Below are 16,145 nucleotides of genomic sequence, written 5' to 3' on the forward strand. Positions count from 1 at the left end.
ACATGACGTGGCATTCAGTCCTCCATCTCTAGGCAGAGTACAGCGCCACTGCCTTCTCCCCTGCATGCCATTACATGGAAGACAAGCAACTTTGGCTAGTCTGCAGTTTCATCCCATCAAGAGGGCAGCAAAGTGCAATAGGCAAGGCAAGTGATGGCTCAGTTGCAATGAGTGTAAGATAATGGAAAACTGCATGCAAATGAGGTAAGTTTGGTTATGAATGAGATGTAAATTTCCAGTTACTAGGGACATTCTTGTCTCGTCATTCAAAGTCTAGTTGCAGCATTGTGTTTCCTTCACCTCCCCACCCGTACCCCTCCCCACCCCCCCACACACACACGCATCCTCAACGTCAAGCATTCTATTTTCCTTATCTTGCCAAATCTTCAGCTGAAAGATGGCCTCATAAGAACACAGTACGACGCTCAACTCATCAAACACCAGTTCTGATGTGCCACAACGAGAAAACATAATGACCTCCTCAGGAGACAGACACGGGATGCAACCAATAGGGTATCCTTCATTGTTCAGTACTTCCTGGGAGTGGAGAAACTACACCATGTTCTTCGCAGCCTGCAAAACATTATCTTTGAAAATGGTCAACGTTGCCTATCTCATACTCTGCAGGCAAGGATGCCTGAGGCACGGTATATTGACGAGACTGAGCAGATGCTACGACACTGCACAACAATCGGGGAACACTTCAGCGGTCAGTTTCTTTCAGCCTCAGATCTTTGGGTGGCCATCCTCCAAGGCCGACTTTGGGACAGGCAACAACGCAGAGTGGCTGAGCAGAGGCTGATAGCCAAGTTCAATACTCATGAGGATGGCCTCAACTGGGAACTTGAGTTCATATCCCCACTACTCTATACACTCACATGCACTCTTACATACTCGCGCACCCATGCAGACCCTTTTTCATACACACGTTCTCTCTCGTACTCACAACATACACCCCCCACACTCTTACCTACGCATACACCCTCTCACAGGCTTCTACTCCATCACACTCATGCACACTCTTGCGTTCTCTCTGTCTCTCTCTCTCTCTCTCTCTCTCTCTCTCTCTCTCTCTCTCTCTCTCTCTCTCTCGAACGCACACACGACTTTGGGTGAAATTGTAATTGGAGACATATTCTATTTTTGCTCAATGCAGGTAGTCAAACCATGTGTCATTTTATAAATTCCTAGTTTGGAACCAGATTGACTCAAGATTGGGATACAGATAGACTCTACCCTCACACCTTTTAATACATTGTCTGAGCTGAGATGTCACATTTTTTTATATACATCAGGTTCAAATAATCGGGGACCCCGTGCAGGTCTAATTCTAAATTGATGCAATGAAACTGGGGTTACCTTGGATAAATAACTAATTTGATAAATTGTTTCTGTCCCTGTTCAATAAATTACAAATTACATTTATGCAAACAATACCAATGTCTTTGTTAAAGTGTTTCCTTTCATCTCTCAGTTGTGAATTCTGCTTCATGGATGCGACATAGAAACCTGTATGTTTGATCCATGCTATACCAGGTATATTTTCATCACAACTTGGAACATAATATGTATATACCATATAAAGCTTTGGTTTCCTTGGAATTTTACAGCATCAGTATGGCTAGTTTATACTTTTGAATAAAAATGATGCAAAAAGTCAGACTTGAACAGTGTCTAATCACACATTCAAACTTAGGACTTGTATTAATGTAACTTTCTTTTACTCTAACAAAATCGTTTTGAATTTATTTTGTGGTATTTGAATGCAAAAGCAATAGGGTGCATCCTTTTTATAAAGTAAAGCCAGAGAGTCATATTGACAAGAAGCTCGAATATTATCGGGTTTATTTGGCCTTGAAATTAAATTACCCTATTTTTTGATGTCTAGCAGTGTTACCACCCAATGTCGTTTTCAGTTAGCTTGTAAAATGAGTTCCAATGATGTCTTGCATAAAAAAAATCAAGAAATAGATAGCATTAAATGTAATGTAGCTTGAACAGGAGATGGCTTACATTCATCCATTTAACTGATTGGAGGATTAATGAAAGCAATAGTTATCAATAAATAATGGGGTATGAGAACTTATTACTGTCAATTAAATGTACTTATTGAAATGTAGTCAGCATTATAGTGTTAAATCATCATTTAAACTATTCAAATATTGAAGCATGACAGCCAATTTGTACTTTGGACGATTCCATAATATGCAATGAGTTAATTACCCAAGTAATCAGTTTTAAATTTGATGGTCGAGTGATAAATAAAACAAAAAAAAATACATCCGTACAACCTACGTTTCAGGGTTTTTTTGTCTCCAGAGACAAATATAAGTTGAAACAGCTAACATTTATAGAACACCTTTACTGGAGGGAAGGGGATTTGCCTGCAGGTAGTAAAAATCATGCAAGATGGTCAAAACTGTGACCTTACAGAGGTTCTTAAAGAAGTAGCAAGGTTTTGGGGGAAACATCTTGAAAATAGAGGAATGATGACTGATAGTTTTTCTGATAGTGGGATTGGATCCACAGCAGGTCTGAATCGGGAGATCAAGGAAACTGTGTACATGTTGAGATTGGGGAAGGTTACAAAAGTAAATTACCTGAAAATGGGGAGGGAGTTTGCAAACCAAGACATGGGTGTTTAATTTTGTTAGATGGATGATTTGCACAGCAAAATTGCAAAATGATGCCATGAAGGTGCAGAAGGTGACTGAAACGTATCATTGTTTGATACAGAGTACTATGTTATTGATAAATGCAAGATGTTTGTCTTAAGACTTTAGCGTTGGTGTGAAGAGGGTGGTGAGTTGAAAAAGGAAAGAAAGGACAGCGAGGGGCCAGAATCAAATGACAAACAGTGGTGATAATTAAACACAAACAATCCTTTGGGTTGCATTTATCCAAACTGCAGAGATTTTCAAATGGTAGCTAGGTGTAGCTGGAAATAAGCAATAAAAGTAAATTTTAAAGTTTTAAATTAGACCAACAGCGTCCAACATAGAAGGCCTGCTAATGTCCAGTCAAATTGGCAGATATTTGCTGCAAAATTGCTTGCTCTCTTTTGTATCTCCATAACAGCACTCCAAATTAATTTGTTACACTGATGCACTTTGGGATATTTCTGAGATATAAGACAATGCAATAATTTATTTTCTCTGCCATTCCCTAGCATAATTCCAATAGCCATAGCTGAATAGTATCAGAGCTGTTCTTGTTTTCTTTAACTGTGCTTTGGACCTGATGTCTGGTACCTCTGTGCTTCTCCAGTATCTTTGGTTGCATAGAATACAATATTCTAATAGTTTCTTACTTATAAAGAAGATTATATTGAAATGTTATTCATTCTAATTGTAATGTTTCAACTTTATAGGCAATATTGCATCTTTTTTAAAATTCTTGTAGTACAATGTTTTCATGAGCATTTTGCAGTACTAATTTGCAATTCCTATTCCCATAGATTTGTAAATTAATTCAAAAATGGCATCTTTGCTGGGATTCCTGACCGTGTCGATTGTGAAGTATGTTATGGTCGACGCAGGCATCAGGGATGGTATCACTGCTGACTTTTCTGTGAAAATGTACCATTATTTGCGGTCACTGGAAAAAGATGGAAACATTTTTTACTCCCCGTTTAGTATTGCTAATGCCTTAGGAATGGTTGAGCTTGGTGCTGGGAGTACAACTCTTGAGCAAATTCAACACGTCATGGGCTACCATTACTTGCAAAAAGGTATATATTGTCTTTATTTAGGTAAACTAATTTTATTCAGTAAGTCTGTGGTATATTCTTAACACCCTTAAATGTGAATTATACAACTAATGTTTTTGGTTGGTTAAGTTCCTAGTTTTAAAAAATCCTGTAATCCGTATTAGTTCACCTTGACTTCGTGGTCTGGAAGCATCACCCAATGCCTGCCTTTTGGAAAGTGCTCGTTAAGGTAAAACACCTGGATCTTTATTCAAAAATATTCATTTAATCGGAGATCAAGTTTTCATCAGGTAGATCTTGAACCTTCCAAAGAAGCCATAACATGATAAATCTAACTTAGTTACCGCTGGCACAAATATTGTACATATGGACAATATCTGAAGTATTCTGATATATGTTGCCCTTTGACGTTACAGGACATTAAATATTTAATTTTCATTATTCATACAATGAAGGCAACATTGCAGAGCATTATTCAGGAGTATGTATTTTGTAACATTGCTGATTTCTGTTTTAATCAGGTGCGGAATTTGACTTGTTGCGGGATCTGTCTCAGTCCATGAAAGCAGACAGCCAGCAGTATGTAATGAAGCTTGTCAACTCGTTGTTTGTGGAGAAAGGATTCCAACTGAGTGACCAGTTCCTTCAAATGCTTAAAAAATATTTTGGTGCCAGTGTTGAAAGTATTGACTTCAGCCAACCTTCTTTTGTGGCTGACCACATCAATGAGTGGGTGCAGAATCAAACAAATAGTAAGTATTGTCAATTTGGACAATATTAGTAGAAATGCCTATGTTTTTGAACTGTACCATTGCACAGAATTAGAATGTGCCACAAAGAGGAAACTTATTCAGCCTACTGTGCTTGCAATGATTCTGTTGAAGAATTATCCACTTCATCCTATTCTGTTGTTGTCCCAGGCCTGCATTTGTTTTAGATACTTTTACAACTTTCCTTTTATGTTTCTTTTGGTGTTCTTTTAAAGGTTCACCGAGGCATTCAGTGCAGCTTTGTTATGTACAACAACTGCAACTGTCCCATCTCTACCTTTTGACTGAAATTCATGTCTGGCATCCTCCCAGGCACAAATCTTGACAATATCTTTCCTGTCCACCCTCCCCTTCCTACTGTTGCCTCTGGTCCATAGGGCTTTTTACAATTGGGAATTAATCATCTTTCACCACTAGGTCAAAATCCCAGAACTCTCTAACAGCGTTGTAGATGTCCCTATACCCCAAGTACTGCAGTGATTCAAGAAGGCAGCTCACCGTCATTTTCTCCTGAGCAGTTAGGAATTGGCAATAAATGTTGGCTTAGACAACATTGTCTATATTCCATAAATTAATTTTAAAAATCCCTCTCCTCATCTTGATCCAGAATGCCCATTTTGTTTGTGAACAATGCTCTTGCCAACCAGTTACTACTTCTGGGTGATGACATCAGCATCATGGCTTTAATGGAAACCTAACAGAGGAGGTGATGACACCTTCCCCCTAATTTGAAGCCTGGCCACCTGTCAATACATTATTTATTTTTCCAAGACCATTTTGTTAATGGAGTGACTTTTATGACTAAATCACATCCTGGTTTGTCCTCTTATTCCTGTGACAAGTTCTCACCTTGTTCTACTCTCACTGCTCATTTTCTACCATCCACAGTACCAAGTTTTTTTCATTGAGATACCTTGACTGCCTTCTTCCATCAGGCTATGCATCAAGCAACTTCTCCTTTGAAATTTCACCTTCCATCTCAACTTATCACTTTCTCTTCTCGAAAAATACTTTCCTCTTATTCTTTCCTTGACTTTTTTTACCAATATTTACAGTCACTCTTTTTGACCTTGTCATATTATGGGGTTTTACTGGTATAGTGGGCTGTGAAGAAGGTTATTTAAGAGCACAGCAATATTTTGATCCAATAGATGGAGAAGTGGCAGATGGAGTTTAATTTGGGTAAATGTGAGGTGTTGCATTTTGGTATGGGCAAATCAGGGCAGGACTTATGCAGTTGATGGTGGAGCCCTGGGGAGTGTTGTTGAACACAGGAACTTAGGGGTGCAGATCCATAATTCCTTGAAAGTGGAATTGCATGTAGACAGGATGATGAAGAGGTCGGTTGGCATGCTTGCCTTCATTGGTCAGAGCGTTGAGTATAGCAGTTGGGATGTCATGTTGCAGCTGTATGAGACATTGACGAGGCATACAATTCTGATTGCTGTGCTACAGAAAAGATGTTGTTAAACCAGAAAGGGTACAGGAAAATATTTACAAGGTTAATGTTCAGACTGGAGGACTGAGTTATAGGGAGAGGCTGGACATTTTTTCCCCTGGAGCATTGGAGGCTGTGCCAAAGCCTTATAGAGGAGGGGAAAGTGAGGACTGCAGATGCTGGAGTACCAGAGTTGAAGAATGTGGTGCTGGTAAAACACCGGTTTGTAGTAAATGTCTGTCCGTCATTTCTGCCACCTCCAGACAGACCCCACCACCAGGGATATAATTCCCTCTCCACCCCTATCAGCATTCAGAATAGACCACTCCCTCCGCGACTCCCTTGTCAGGTCCATACCCCCCCACCAACCCAACCTCCACTCCCGGCACCTTCCCCTGCAACCGCAAGAAGTGCAAAACTTGCGCCCACACCTCCCCCCTCACCTCCCTCCAAGGCCCCAATGGATCCTTCCATATCCGTCGCAAATTCACCTGCACCTCCACACACATCATTTACTGTATCCACTGCACCCGATGTGGTCTCCTCTACATTGGGGAGACAGGCCGCCGGATGCATGTAGATTTCTCCAGCTTCCTCATTTCCCCTCCCCCCACCTTATCTCAGTCCCAGCCCTCGGATTCAGCACCGCCCTCTTGACCTGCAATCTTCTTCCCGACCTCTCCGGCCTATCACCCTCACCCTCACCCTCACCCTCACCACCTTCCACCCATCGTATTCCCAGTGCCCCTCCCCCAAATTCCCTCCCTCCTACCTTTTATCTCAGCCCGCTTGGCACACCAGCCTCATTCATGAAGAAGGGCTTATGCCCGAAACGTCGATTCTCCTGCTCCTCGGATGCTGCCTGGCCTGCTGTGTTTCTCCAGCACCACATTTTTCAACTCAAGGCCTTTATAGAGCCAAGATCTTTTTCCCAGGGTAGGGGAGTCCATAACTAGAGGGCATAAGTTTAAAGTGAGAGGGGAAAGATTTAAAATGGACCCAAGTGAATGAGGAAGTAATAGAGGCAGGTACAATTACAACATTTTAAAAGATGTTTGGACAGGTACATAAATAGGAAAGGTTTAGAAGAATATGGGCCAAATGCATGCAAATCAAACTAGTTCAGTTTAGGATACCAGGTTGGCATGGATGAGCTGAGTGGAAGGATCTGTTTCCATGCTGTATGACTCTGTAACCCGATGACTCTAAAATCATAATATAAATTGCTATCTACTCTGAAGAAGAGTGAAACTGAACTCAAAAGGTTGACTTTTTTCTGTCTCTCAACAGATGCTGCCAGACTTACTGAACTTCAGCAGCATTTCCTGATTTTATTCCAACTTCAGCTCTGTCCAATCTGTGAACTTACATCTTTCTCCAGTTTTCCCTCTTGCCTTCTCAATTTGTCTGCAAGACACACCTATTCCCACCTGACCACTAAACTTCCCTTTCTCATCCCCTAAATGCCTCTCCTCCATCAACCAGTTGGATGAGACAGCATTCCCCTGCTCCCATTCTTTTTTCTATCTAATTGTAGCTGGAGTATAATTTTAAGTGGTTTCTTATCCACTTACACAGTTACCTCTGGTGTCTCCCAAGAATCTATCTTTGGCTCCATCCTGTTTCAGCATCCATTTCAGCATGTACAAAATGATATCCAGCTCTATTTCTCTACTACTTCTTGACTGTTCTGCTGTCAGTAAAATACGAGCAACTTGTTTGAAATCGAGTATTGAGTGAGCAGAATTTTCCTCGAACCTGGTCTTTGTTCCCCACCACAGTCTCTATCTGGTCACTGTTTAAAAACTCCATTCACTGCCTACTGGTTCTAATTCTCTCTCTGGCAACTGTCTGAGCACGAACAAGTTTGTTGACAAATTCAGTGCCATTTATGACCCCATTTTATAAGCTTCTAATTCTATGTCCATGCCATCCATAAGACTGTAAGACTATTTCCATCACCGTACTATCAACTGGTTACAACCTGCCTCAGCCAAATACTGAAACTCTCACCTTATGTCTTTGCTACCTCTAGAACTGATTATTCCAATGCTCCCTTTGTGGTCTTCCACATTCTGTTTTTCATAAACTTGATACAAACCAAAGTTGTGCTACCCAAAGTCTGTTTACCCATCATTCCTCTGCTCGTTGACCTTGAACTAGCCCACATTCTAAGCAATACATTTACTTCAACTCATTGCTCCAAGGCATGCCCCTTCTCTATCTTTGTAATGGCTTCAACTCTCTCAAACCCCTTGGATATGCTGTGTCCTCTTGAGCATCCCTAATTTTAATTGCTGCAGCTTTGATAGCCATGCCTTCAATTACCAGCGCCACGTGTTTTGGAATTCCTTCCCTTCACTCTCCATGCTCCTGTTTTGATGCTCCTTGTACAAATCCAATCCAGCCAATTACCACCCCATCAGTCTACTCTTGATCATCAGTAAGGTCATAGAAGGGGTAAGCAACAGTGCTAGCAAGCAGCAGTTACTGTGCAATAACAACATGCTCACAGATGCTGAGTTTGTGTTATCCAAGGCAGTCTGCTCCTGACCTCATTACAACCTTGGTTTAAACACAAACAAAAGAGCTGAATTCCAGAGGTTAGACAAGACCAAGTACCCTTGACATTGAGGCTTCATTTGACTGAGTGTGACATCAGAGTGAGCCCAAGCAAAATGTGTCAATGGGAATCTGGAGAAAAAGTCTTTGCTGCATACAATCATACCCAGCATAAAGAAATGATTGTTGTTGCTCGGGGTCAGTCATCTCTGCTCCAGAATATCTCTGCAGGATTTCCTGAGGCTAGTATCCTCTGCCCAACCACCTTCAGCTGCTTCAGCAATGCACTGTCATAAGGTCAGAATGGGGATGTTAGCTGATGGTTGCAGAATGTTCAGTACCATTTGTGACTCCTTAGACAATGAAACCGTTCTTATCCATATGCAGAAACTTCTGAATAAAATCTAGGTTTGGGCTGAGAACTAGTAAGAGTGTGGTGCTGGAAAAGCACGGCTGGTCAGGCAGCATCCAAGAAGCAGGAGAGTCGACGTTTCGGGCATAAGCCCTTCGTCAGATTCCTGATGAAGGGCTTATGCCCAAAACATCAACTCCCCTGCTTCTTACATGCTGCCTGACTGGCTGTGCTTTTCCAGCACTACACTCTTCAACTCTGATCTCCAGCATCTGCAGTCCTCACTTTCTCCTGAGAAATAGCAAGTCACATTCATGTCTTACAATGACAGAGAATTTAACAATTTCCCCTTGAACATTACTGAATACTGTACTATCAACATCTTGGGGATTACCATTGACCAGAAATTGAACTGGAATAGTGATATAAATACTGTGGTTACAAGAGCAGATCAAAGGCTTGGAATGCTGTAGTAAGTAACTTGCCTCTTGACTCCCCATGCCTGTCTACCATCTGCAATGTACAACTCAGATGTTTGAAGGAATATTCCCTACTTGTTTAGTTGTGCAGCTCGTATAATATTCAAGAAGCTTCCACCATGTGGGATAAAGCCTGCTGGTTTAGCACCACAGCCACAAGCATTCACTCCCTCCACCAACACTCTAGATACACTACAAAAATTCACGAAGACTCAAAATTTGCAACTGCCACTATCTAGAACACCAGAACCTTCAAGTTTCCATCCAGGCTTGGAAATATATCGCTCATCCTTCAGTGTCGCTGGGTGAAAATCCTGGAACTCCCTTGCTGACAGCACTGTGGATATACCTATAGCAAATGGACTGCAATGGTTTAAGTAGGCAGCTCACCACCATGTTCTCAAGTGTATCTAAGGATGGGCAATAAATATCTGGTGGGCCAGCAAAGCTTGCATCTCCTGAATATATTTTTTTAAATTACATCAAACTTTTCATCATCTGCCCTAAAATCTCTCTACTTTGGTAAATGTTACATTTTGTTTCTCAAAAACCCTATGAAGCTCCTTGGGGCCTGTTACACAATATATGGTGCACAAAAATTAGCTATTGCTGCCTTCCTGTCTCTTTCCAATTTTTCCTTTTGAAATCTTCATTTTATATAGTTTTTTTCTATTGAGAGTTCATTTTTCCTTATGAAAGATTTTTAGATGCTGCAAGTACTACTGTTTCTAGGAAAGCATTTTATATCATAGGATCCCTTTGCTTGATATAGATCTTCTAATATCTTTGTTTAGTGGCACTTATGAAATTATGCTCTCTGCAGCATTGACCAGTGAAAATAATTCTTTCCTTTTTATCTCCTAAAAGTATAACATAATTTACATAATTTTGATCCATTCTATTAAATTACACCTCAAACATTGTTCCTTCTTCTTGGATAAAAGGCCAGTTTCTTTAGTCAATATTAAATAAATCTTTTCTGCATGCTTACCTAATGTAGTGCTCCCAATCCAGTACAACATTCCAAACATTTTGATACTGCTTATGGACTTAGGCATTATCATGAGCATTTCCATTTTAAAAAAAAGACTTTTTTTGTTGCAGTTTATCTTCACCCAATCATTTCAAGATTTGTGTCACTGACTCAAAAGGCATTCTCTTGTTTTACTTATTTACTGTTTAGTGCATTATTCCCATCTACCCTCCCAAAATGAATCGCCTCACAGTTCAACAGATATGTGTTTGCTCAATTCAGTAACCTATCAGCTCCAGACTGTAAGCAATTTCCTCCTTTTAGATCCTTATTATCGATCTCTATTAATTATAATCCCCATGCACGAAGGAGAGAGGTGTGTATGTTTGCTATTGAGTGCTAACAGTAGCTACATTCACAACCTGCTCATGAATAATTCTGCTTAGTGTGTAGTGAATTTTGCTGATTATATAAATCCCTGTGTGATTTGTATCTCTGTGAAATAATGTACTTGCATATTTTCTTTTCTTTTTGCTCAGATAAGATACCAAATCTTTTATCGCCAAAGGACTTGGATGCTTTAACTCGTCTAGTTCTTGTTAATGCAATTTACTTTAAAGGAAACTGGAAGTCTGAATTCAGAGGAGAGAATACGCGCACATTTCAGTTTACCAAAGATGATGAAAGCGAAATCCAGATAGCTATGATGTACCAACAAGGCGATTTCAATTATGGTTTGCAAATATTTAGCTGCTTTACACAGTTAATTAAAATTGACCTTTTCAAATGCCACGTCAAATGAATGAAATAAAGGTTAAACTTATTCCAGAATAGTGTTCCTTTGTTTCCTTAGCCTTTTCGAGCACAATCAGTTGATATTCTCTGTTATAACTACACAATAGCCGAGATATTTTAACTAAAGCATTCAGCAGTGCACAGAGACATGCTGAAAGCCAATATACTCACTTGATATATCATCATTTATAATTCTACTACAATGTGTAGTGTCAGCTGGGGCACAGCTAGTTCACTTCTAAATCAGAAGCTAATGAGTTCAATGCCAACTCCAAAGATTTGACCATGAATATTAGACCTGCACTGTAAAGCTTGGGAATGCTGATTTATCAGAAGAAACGTTGTTCAAATAGCTGCTATTTAAAAAAAGACTTCACCTCTGTCCTTATTTGAATGCAAGTTCCCATTTCATTGTTTCCATAAAGAATTTGAAGGTATCCCTTGTACTTGTACTTCAACCAATACCATTAAAGCCAATAAACTGGTGATCATCTCGGTGTGGTTTGTGGAAGCTTGCTGTGTCCATGTTGGCTGCTGTGTACCCAACATTGCAACGGAGACTACACATCAAAAAATACTTTTTGGCTGTAAAGCATTTTGTGACATCCCAAGGTTGTACTATCTTTATAAATACAACTTTTTTTTTAGGTGAATTCAGTGATGGCTCAAATGAGGCAGGAGGAGTGTACCAAGTTTTAGAAATGCCTTACATTGGTGACGAGATGAGTATGATGATTGTTCTTCCAAGACAAGAAGTACAGCTGGCTACCTTGGAACCACTTATCAAAACCCAACTAATTAACGAATGGGCAAGCTCAGTAAAGAAGCAGAAGGTTGAAGTATATTTGCCAAGGTTGGAGGAATTTTCTTGTTTGGGGAATGATGCCTATTAGAATCTATTTTCATTTCTACAATATGATAAGTAATTTTGATATTAGAAAGTAACATATGCGTTTGGGGAAAATTCAGTGATTGTAGATAACAGTATTTAATGTGAAAAGTCCATTTGGGTTTCCTTGCAGCATATACGTAACATATAATGTTATATTCTTTACTTTGAGAATCTCATAGTTTCTATTGAGTACTTATGAACTCAACAGGAAGGTTTTCTTTTCAGATGTGAGAGATATTAGCTAGGAACCTTGTTCTCAGCAAGCTCTCCTCCAACCCAGCTGGTTCTTAACAGGCTTGCCTCCAACTGAACCATGTAAAACAAGGTCCATTCCAGGATAATCACTGTTCAGATCAGCCCTGGCAAGCTCTAAAGCAACCTGTACTACCCAGGCATGTGAATTCTCAGAAGTCTTATTTTTAAAAAATTGCGATGTGGATCTTCGCTGACCTCTTTTCAAGAAACAACTTCAGATATTTCCACCAAACTTGAAATAAATGTATTCTGCACGACCTTTAAAACTTCAAAACAATATTAAGAATAAACCATCTTTGTAACTCCAGTCAGTATGGATCTTGCACACCTCTATGAACGTTCTTGAGCAGAATAGCAAAGTCATAAAATCACAGAGAATTACAGCATGGAAACAGACTGTTTTGTCCAACTCGTTCTTGCTAACCAGATATTCTAATAAATCTAGTCTCACTTGCCAGCCTTTGGCCTCTATCCCTCTAAAGCATTCCTATTCATATACCCATTCAGATGCCTTTTAAATGTTGTAATTGTACCAACCTCTACCACTTCATGTGACAGCTTATTCCGTACAAGCACCACCCTCTGTCTGAAAAAAAATTGCTCCTTAGGAAATGGGAAAAAGACCTTGGTTATTCACCCTATACATGGCCCTCATGATTTTATAAACCTCAACAAGATCACCCCTCAGCCTCATATGCTCCAGGGAAAATACCCCTTGCCTATTCAGCCTCTCTCCAGAGCTAAAACCTTCCAAACCTAGTAACATCCTTGAAAATCTTTCCTGAACCCATTCAAGTTTTACAATATCTTTACTATAGCAGGGAGACCAGAATGGAACACAGTATTCCAAAAGTGGCCCAACTCATATCCTGTATAGCTGCAACATGACCTGTCCCAATTCCTCTCCTCAATGCACTGGGTAAGAAAGGCAAGCGTACCAAGCACCACCTTCACTATTCTGTCTACCTGAAACTCCACTTTCAAAGGAACTATGAAACTACACCTCAAGTGCTCTTTGTTCAGCAACACTCTCCAGGACCTTACAGTTAAGTGTAAAAAGCCTGCCCTGATTGACCTTAGCAAATCCAGCACCTTCCATTTATCTAAATTAAACTCCATCTGCCACTCGTCAGTGCATCTGATCAAGGTCCCTTGGAATCTGAGATGATCTTCACTGTCCACTACTCCACCAATTTTGGTGTAAGCTGCCAACTTACTAATGATTTCTTCTCCTATATTTGCATCCAAATCATTTATATAAATAACAAAAAGCAGAGGACCCAGCACCGATCCATCACTGGTCACAGGCCTCCAAACCAAATGGCAATCCTCCTCCGCCACCTTCTCCTACCTTCGAGCCAATTCTGTATCCAAATGACTAGCTCTCCCTGGATTCCATTTGATCTAACCTTGCTAACCAGTCTACCATGCTGAACCTCATCGAATGTCTATATGGACTTCAGCAAGGCAGCATCTACCATTCTGCCCTTATCAACCTTCTTGGTTACTTCTTCAAAAAACTCAAATTAATGAGATACAATTTCCCACACACAACCATATTGACTATCCCTAATCAGTCCTTGCCTTTCTAAATACATGTAAATCCTGGCCCTCAGAATCCCTTCCAATAACTTGCTCATCACTGACATCAGGTTCACCGATGTAAACTTCTCTGGCTTTTCCTTACCATCTCTTAAACAGTAGCACCACATTAGCTACCCTCCAGTCTTCCAACACCTCACCTGTGGCTATTGAGGATACAAAAATCTCTGCAAGGGGCTCAGCAATCACTTCCCTGGCTTCCCATAAAGTTCTGGGATTTTGCTGAAAAGGTCTCCGAGATGTATTCACCTTTTATACATTTTAAGATGTCCAGCACAATCTTCTGTGTAATATGGGCACTTTTCCAAATGTTACTATTTATTCCTCTAAGTTCTTTAGATTCCATATATTTTCCACCGTAAATACTGACAGGAAATACTTGTTTAGTATCTCACCCATCTCCTGCATGTCCACACATGGACAGCTTTGTTGATTTTTATAGAGCCCTATTCTGTCACTAGTTACTGTTTTGTCCTTAATGTATTTGTAAAATCTCCTTAGATTCTCTTTAACCATATTTGCCAAAGTTACCTCATGTCCCCTTTTTGCACTCGTCCTGATTTCCCTTTTAAGCACGCTCCTACTGCCTTTATACTCTGAGGGTTTCACTCGATCCCAGCCTGTCATATGTCTCCTTTTTCTTGACCAGAGCCTCAGTTTCTCTAGTCATCCAGCATTCTCTACACCAACCAACCTTGCCCTTCATACTAACAGGAACGTACTGCTTCTGGACCCTTGTTATCTCATTTTTGAAAACCACTTTCCAACCATCCCTTTACCTGTGAACAGCCTCTCCCAATCAACGTTTTGAAAGTTCTTCCTTTAATACTGTCAAAATTAGCCTTATTCCAATATAGAACTTTAACATTTAGATCAGGTCTATCATTTTCCATAAATATTTTAAAAATATCAGAATTATGGTCACTGGCCCCAAAGTGTTCCCCCACTGACACCTCAGTCACTCACCGTGCCTTATTTCCCAAAAGAAGGTCAAGTTTTCCCCTCTGTAATAGATACAACCACATATCAAACAAGAAAGTGTTCTTGTGCAGTTGAGAATGTCACTTGTGCTAACTGTGTTTAAACAAATTTTTATTAAAATCATTATTTTGAAATTACAGTGTAAGGGGAACATATTCAGCATATAGCAGCAACAATTGGTTTTGCTTTACAAAAATGACATTATTAATCATTTTAAACTCCACAGAAGAAACCATTCTCCTTTTATAAAGATTGATATATCATTTAAAATTAAAGCAAAAGAAATGCTTACAAGTAATTCCAACCTGCTTGTTTTCATTCTTGTTTCAATGCAAATAAAATTATGTTGCTAGATTCAAAATGACACAGAATATTGATTTGAAGGAAGTTCTCGCAGGCCTGGGGATCTCTGAAATGTTTGGTGTTGAGGCTGACCTCTCAGCAATGACTGGTAAGTAAAGTCCTTCTCATTTAAAGATTTCTTATTAGCTTGTTACAATGCATATAAAATTCTGTTTAAATCTGGCTGAGGTAACAAGTCTTTGAAACTTTCTTCTAATGCTGTAGGTGGGCAGCCCTTTCCTTCAGCACTGGTCTTTGGGGTGAATTGATGATATTTAAGGAATGAGTTTTTTTAAGAAATAAAATCAGAAACTGCTTGAAAAACTCAACAGGTCTGACAGCATCTGTAGAGAGAGAGTAGAGTTAAAGTTTCAGGTCCAGTGACCCTCCTTCTGAAGGTAAATAGTGCAATGGTATCAAGTTTGTGGCACTTTGGAAATAAAGACTGGTGTCTTTGAGAAATATTTTTGTTTTTAACTTTTCTGCTTATAAGATAAATGTGGATTAGTCAGCATTTAAACATTATCATGGTGAACTTCAAATATCCTTCTAAAATCTATACCCCCTAATGGCTGGAACACTGTTTCCTGTTTCTAGTCGATCAGAGCAAGTCTCATTTTCAACTCTGGTTGTCTTGTCGAGTTGTTCAGCTCCACCTTAAATTTATCCCAATGTGCAGGGTTTATATTTCAGGTGCTGTCAGGGTGCACTGAGGATATTGAAATGAAGGATGAACATGGTCCAGACACACAGAAGCAGATGACCTAATGTGGCAGCCAGTTACTACTTGGTCAAAAAGAGGCGAGAGAGAGAGAGAGAACAGCAGACCAGGGTTGTTCATGTCTATTTTTGAATTGTGGGTTAGAAAAAAAGTTACAAAGTGCTGTTACCTGGAAGTCCAGCACAAAATTACAAGTTACAGATCACTGCATTTTAATTTTAATGATAACTAATGTACATATTTTTCTGTGTGAGTGACATGTTGCAATTAGACT

At 39.8% G+C, this 16,145-nt stretch overlaps 1 protein-coding gene across 2 annotated transcripts in view; it reads left to right on the top strand.

Moving 5' to 3' along the window:
- serpini1 (serpin peptidase inhibitor, clade I (neuroserpin), member 1) overlaps positions 1 to 16,145 on the top strand; it is a 31,638-nt gene that overhangs the window by 5,902 nt on the left and 9,591 nt on the right. For both annotated transcript variants that reach the window (XM_043702171.1, XM_043702172.1), the window contains exons 2-6: positions 3,458 to 3,730; positions 4,231 to 4,461; positions 10,823 to 11,017; positions 11,727 to 11,931; positions 15,162 to 15,259. In XM_043702171.1, the coding sequence (XP_043558106.1) occupies positions 3,478 to 3,730; positions 4,231 to 4,461; positions 10,823 to 11,017; positions 11,727 to 11,931; positions 15,162 to 15,259 (982 nt within the window). In that variant the 5' untranslated portion in view covers positions 3,458 to 3,477. The remainder of the gene's footprint in view (positions 1 to 3,457; positions 3,731 to 4,230; positions 4,462 to 10,822; positions 11,018 to 11,726; positions 11,932 to 15,161; positions 15,260 to 16,145) is intronic.

The sequence above is a fragment of the Chiloscyllium plagiosum genome, chromosome 13 (assembly GCF_004010195.1).
Source record: "Chiloscyllium plagiosum isolate BGI_BamShark_2017 chromosome 13, ASM401019v2, whole genome shotgun sequence".
Taxonomy (NCBI): Eukaryota; Metazoa; Chordata; class Chondrichthyes; order Orectolobiformes; family Hemiscylliidae; genus Chiloscyllium; species Chiloscyllium plagiosum.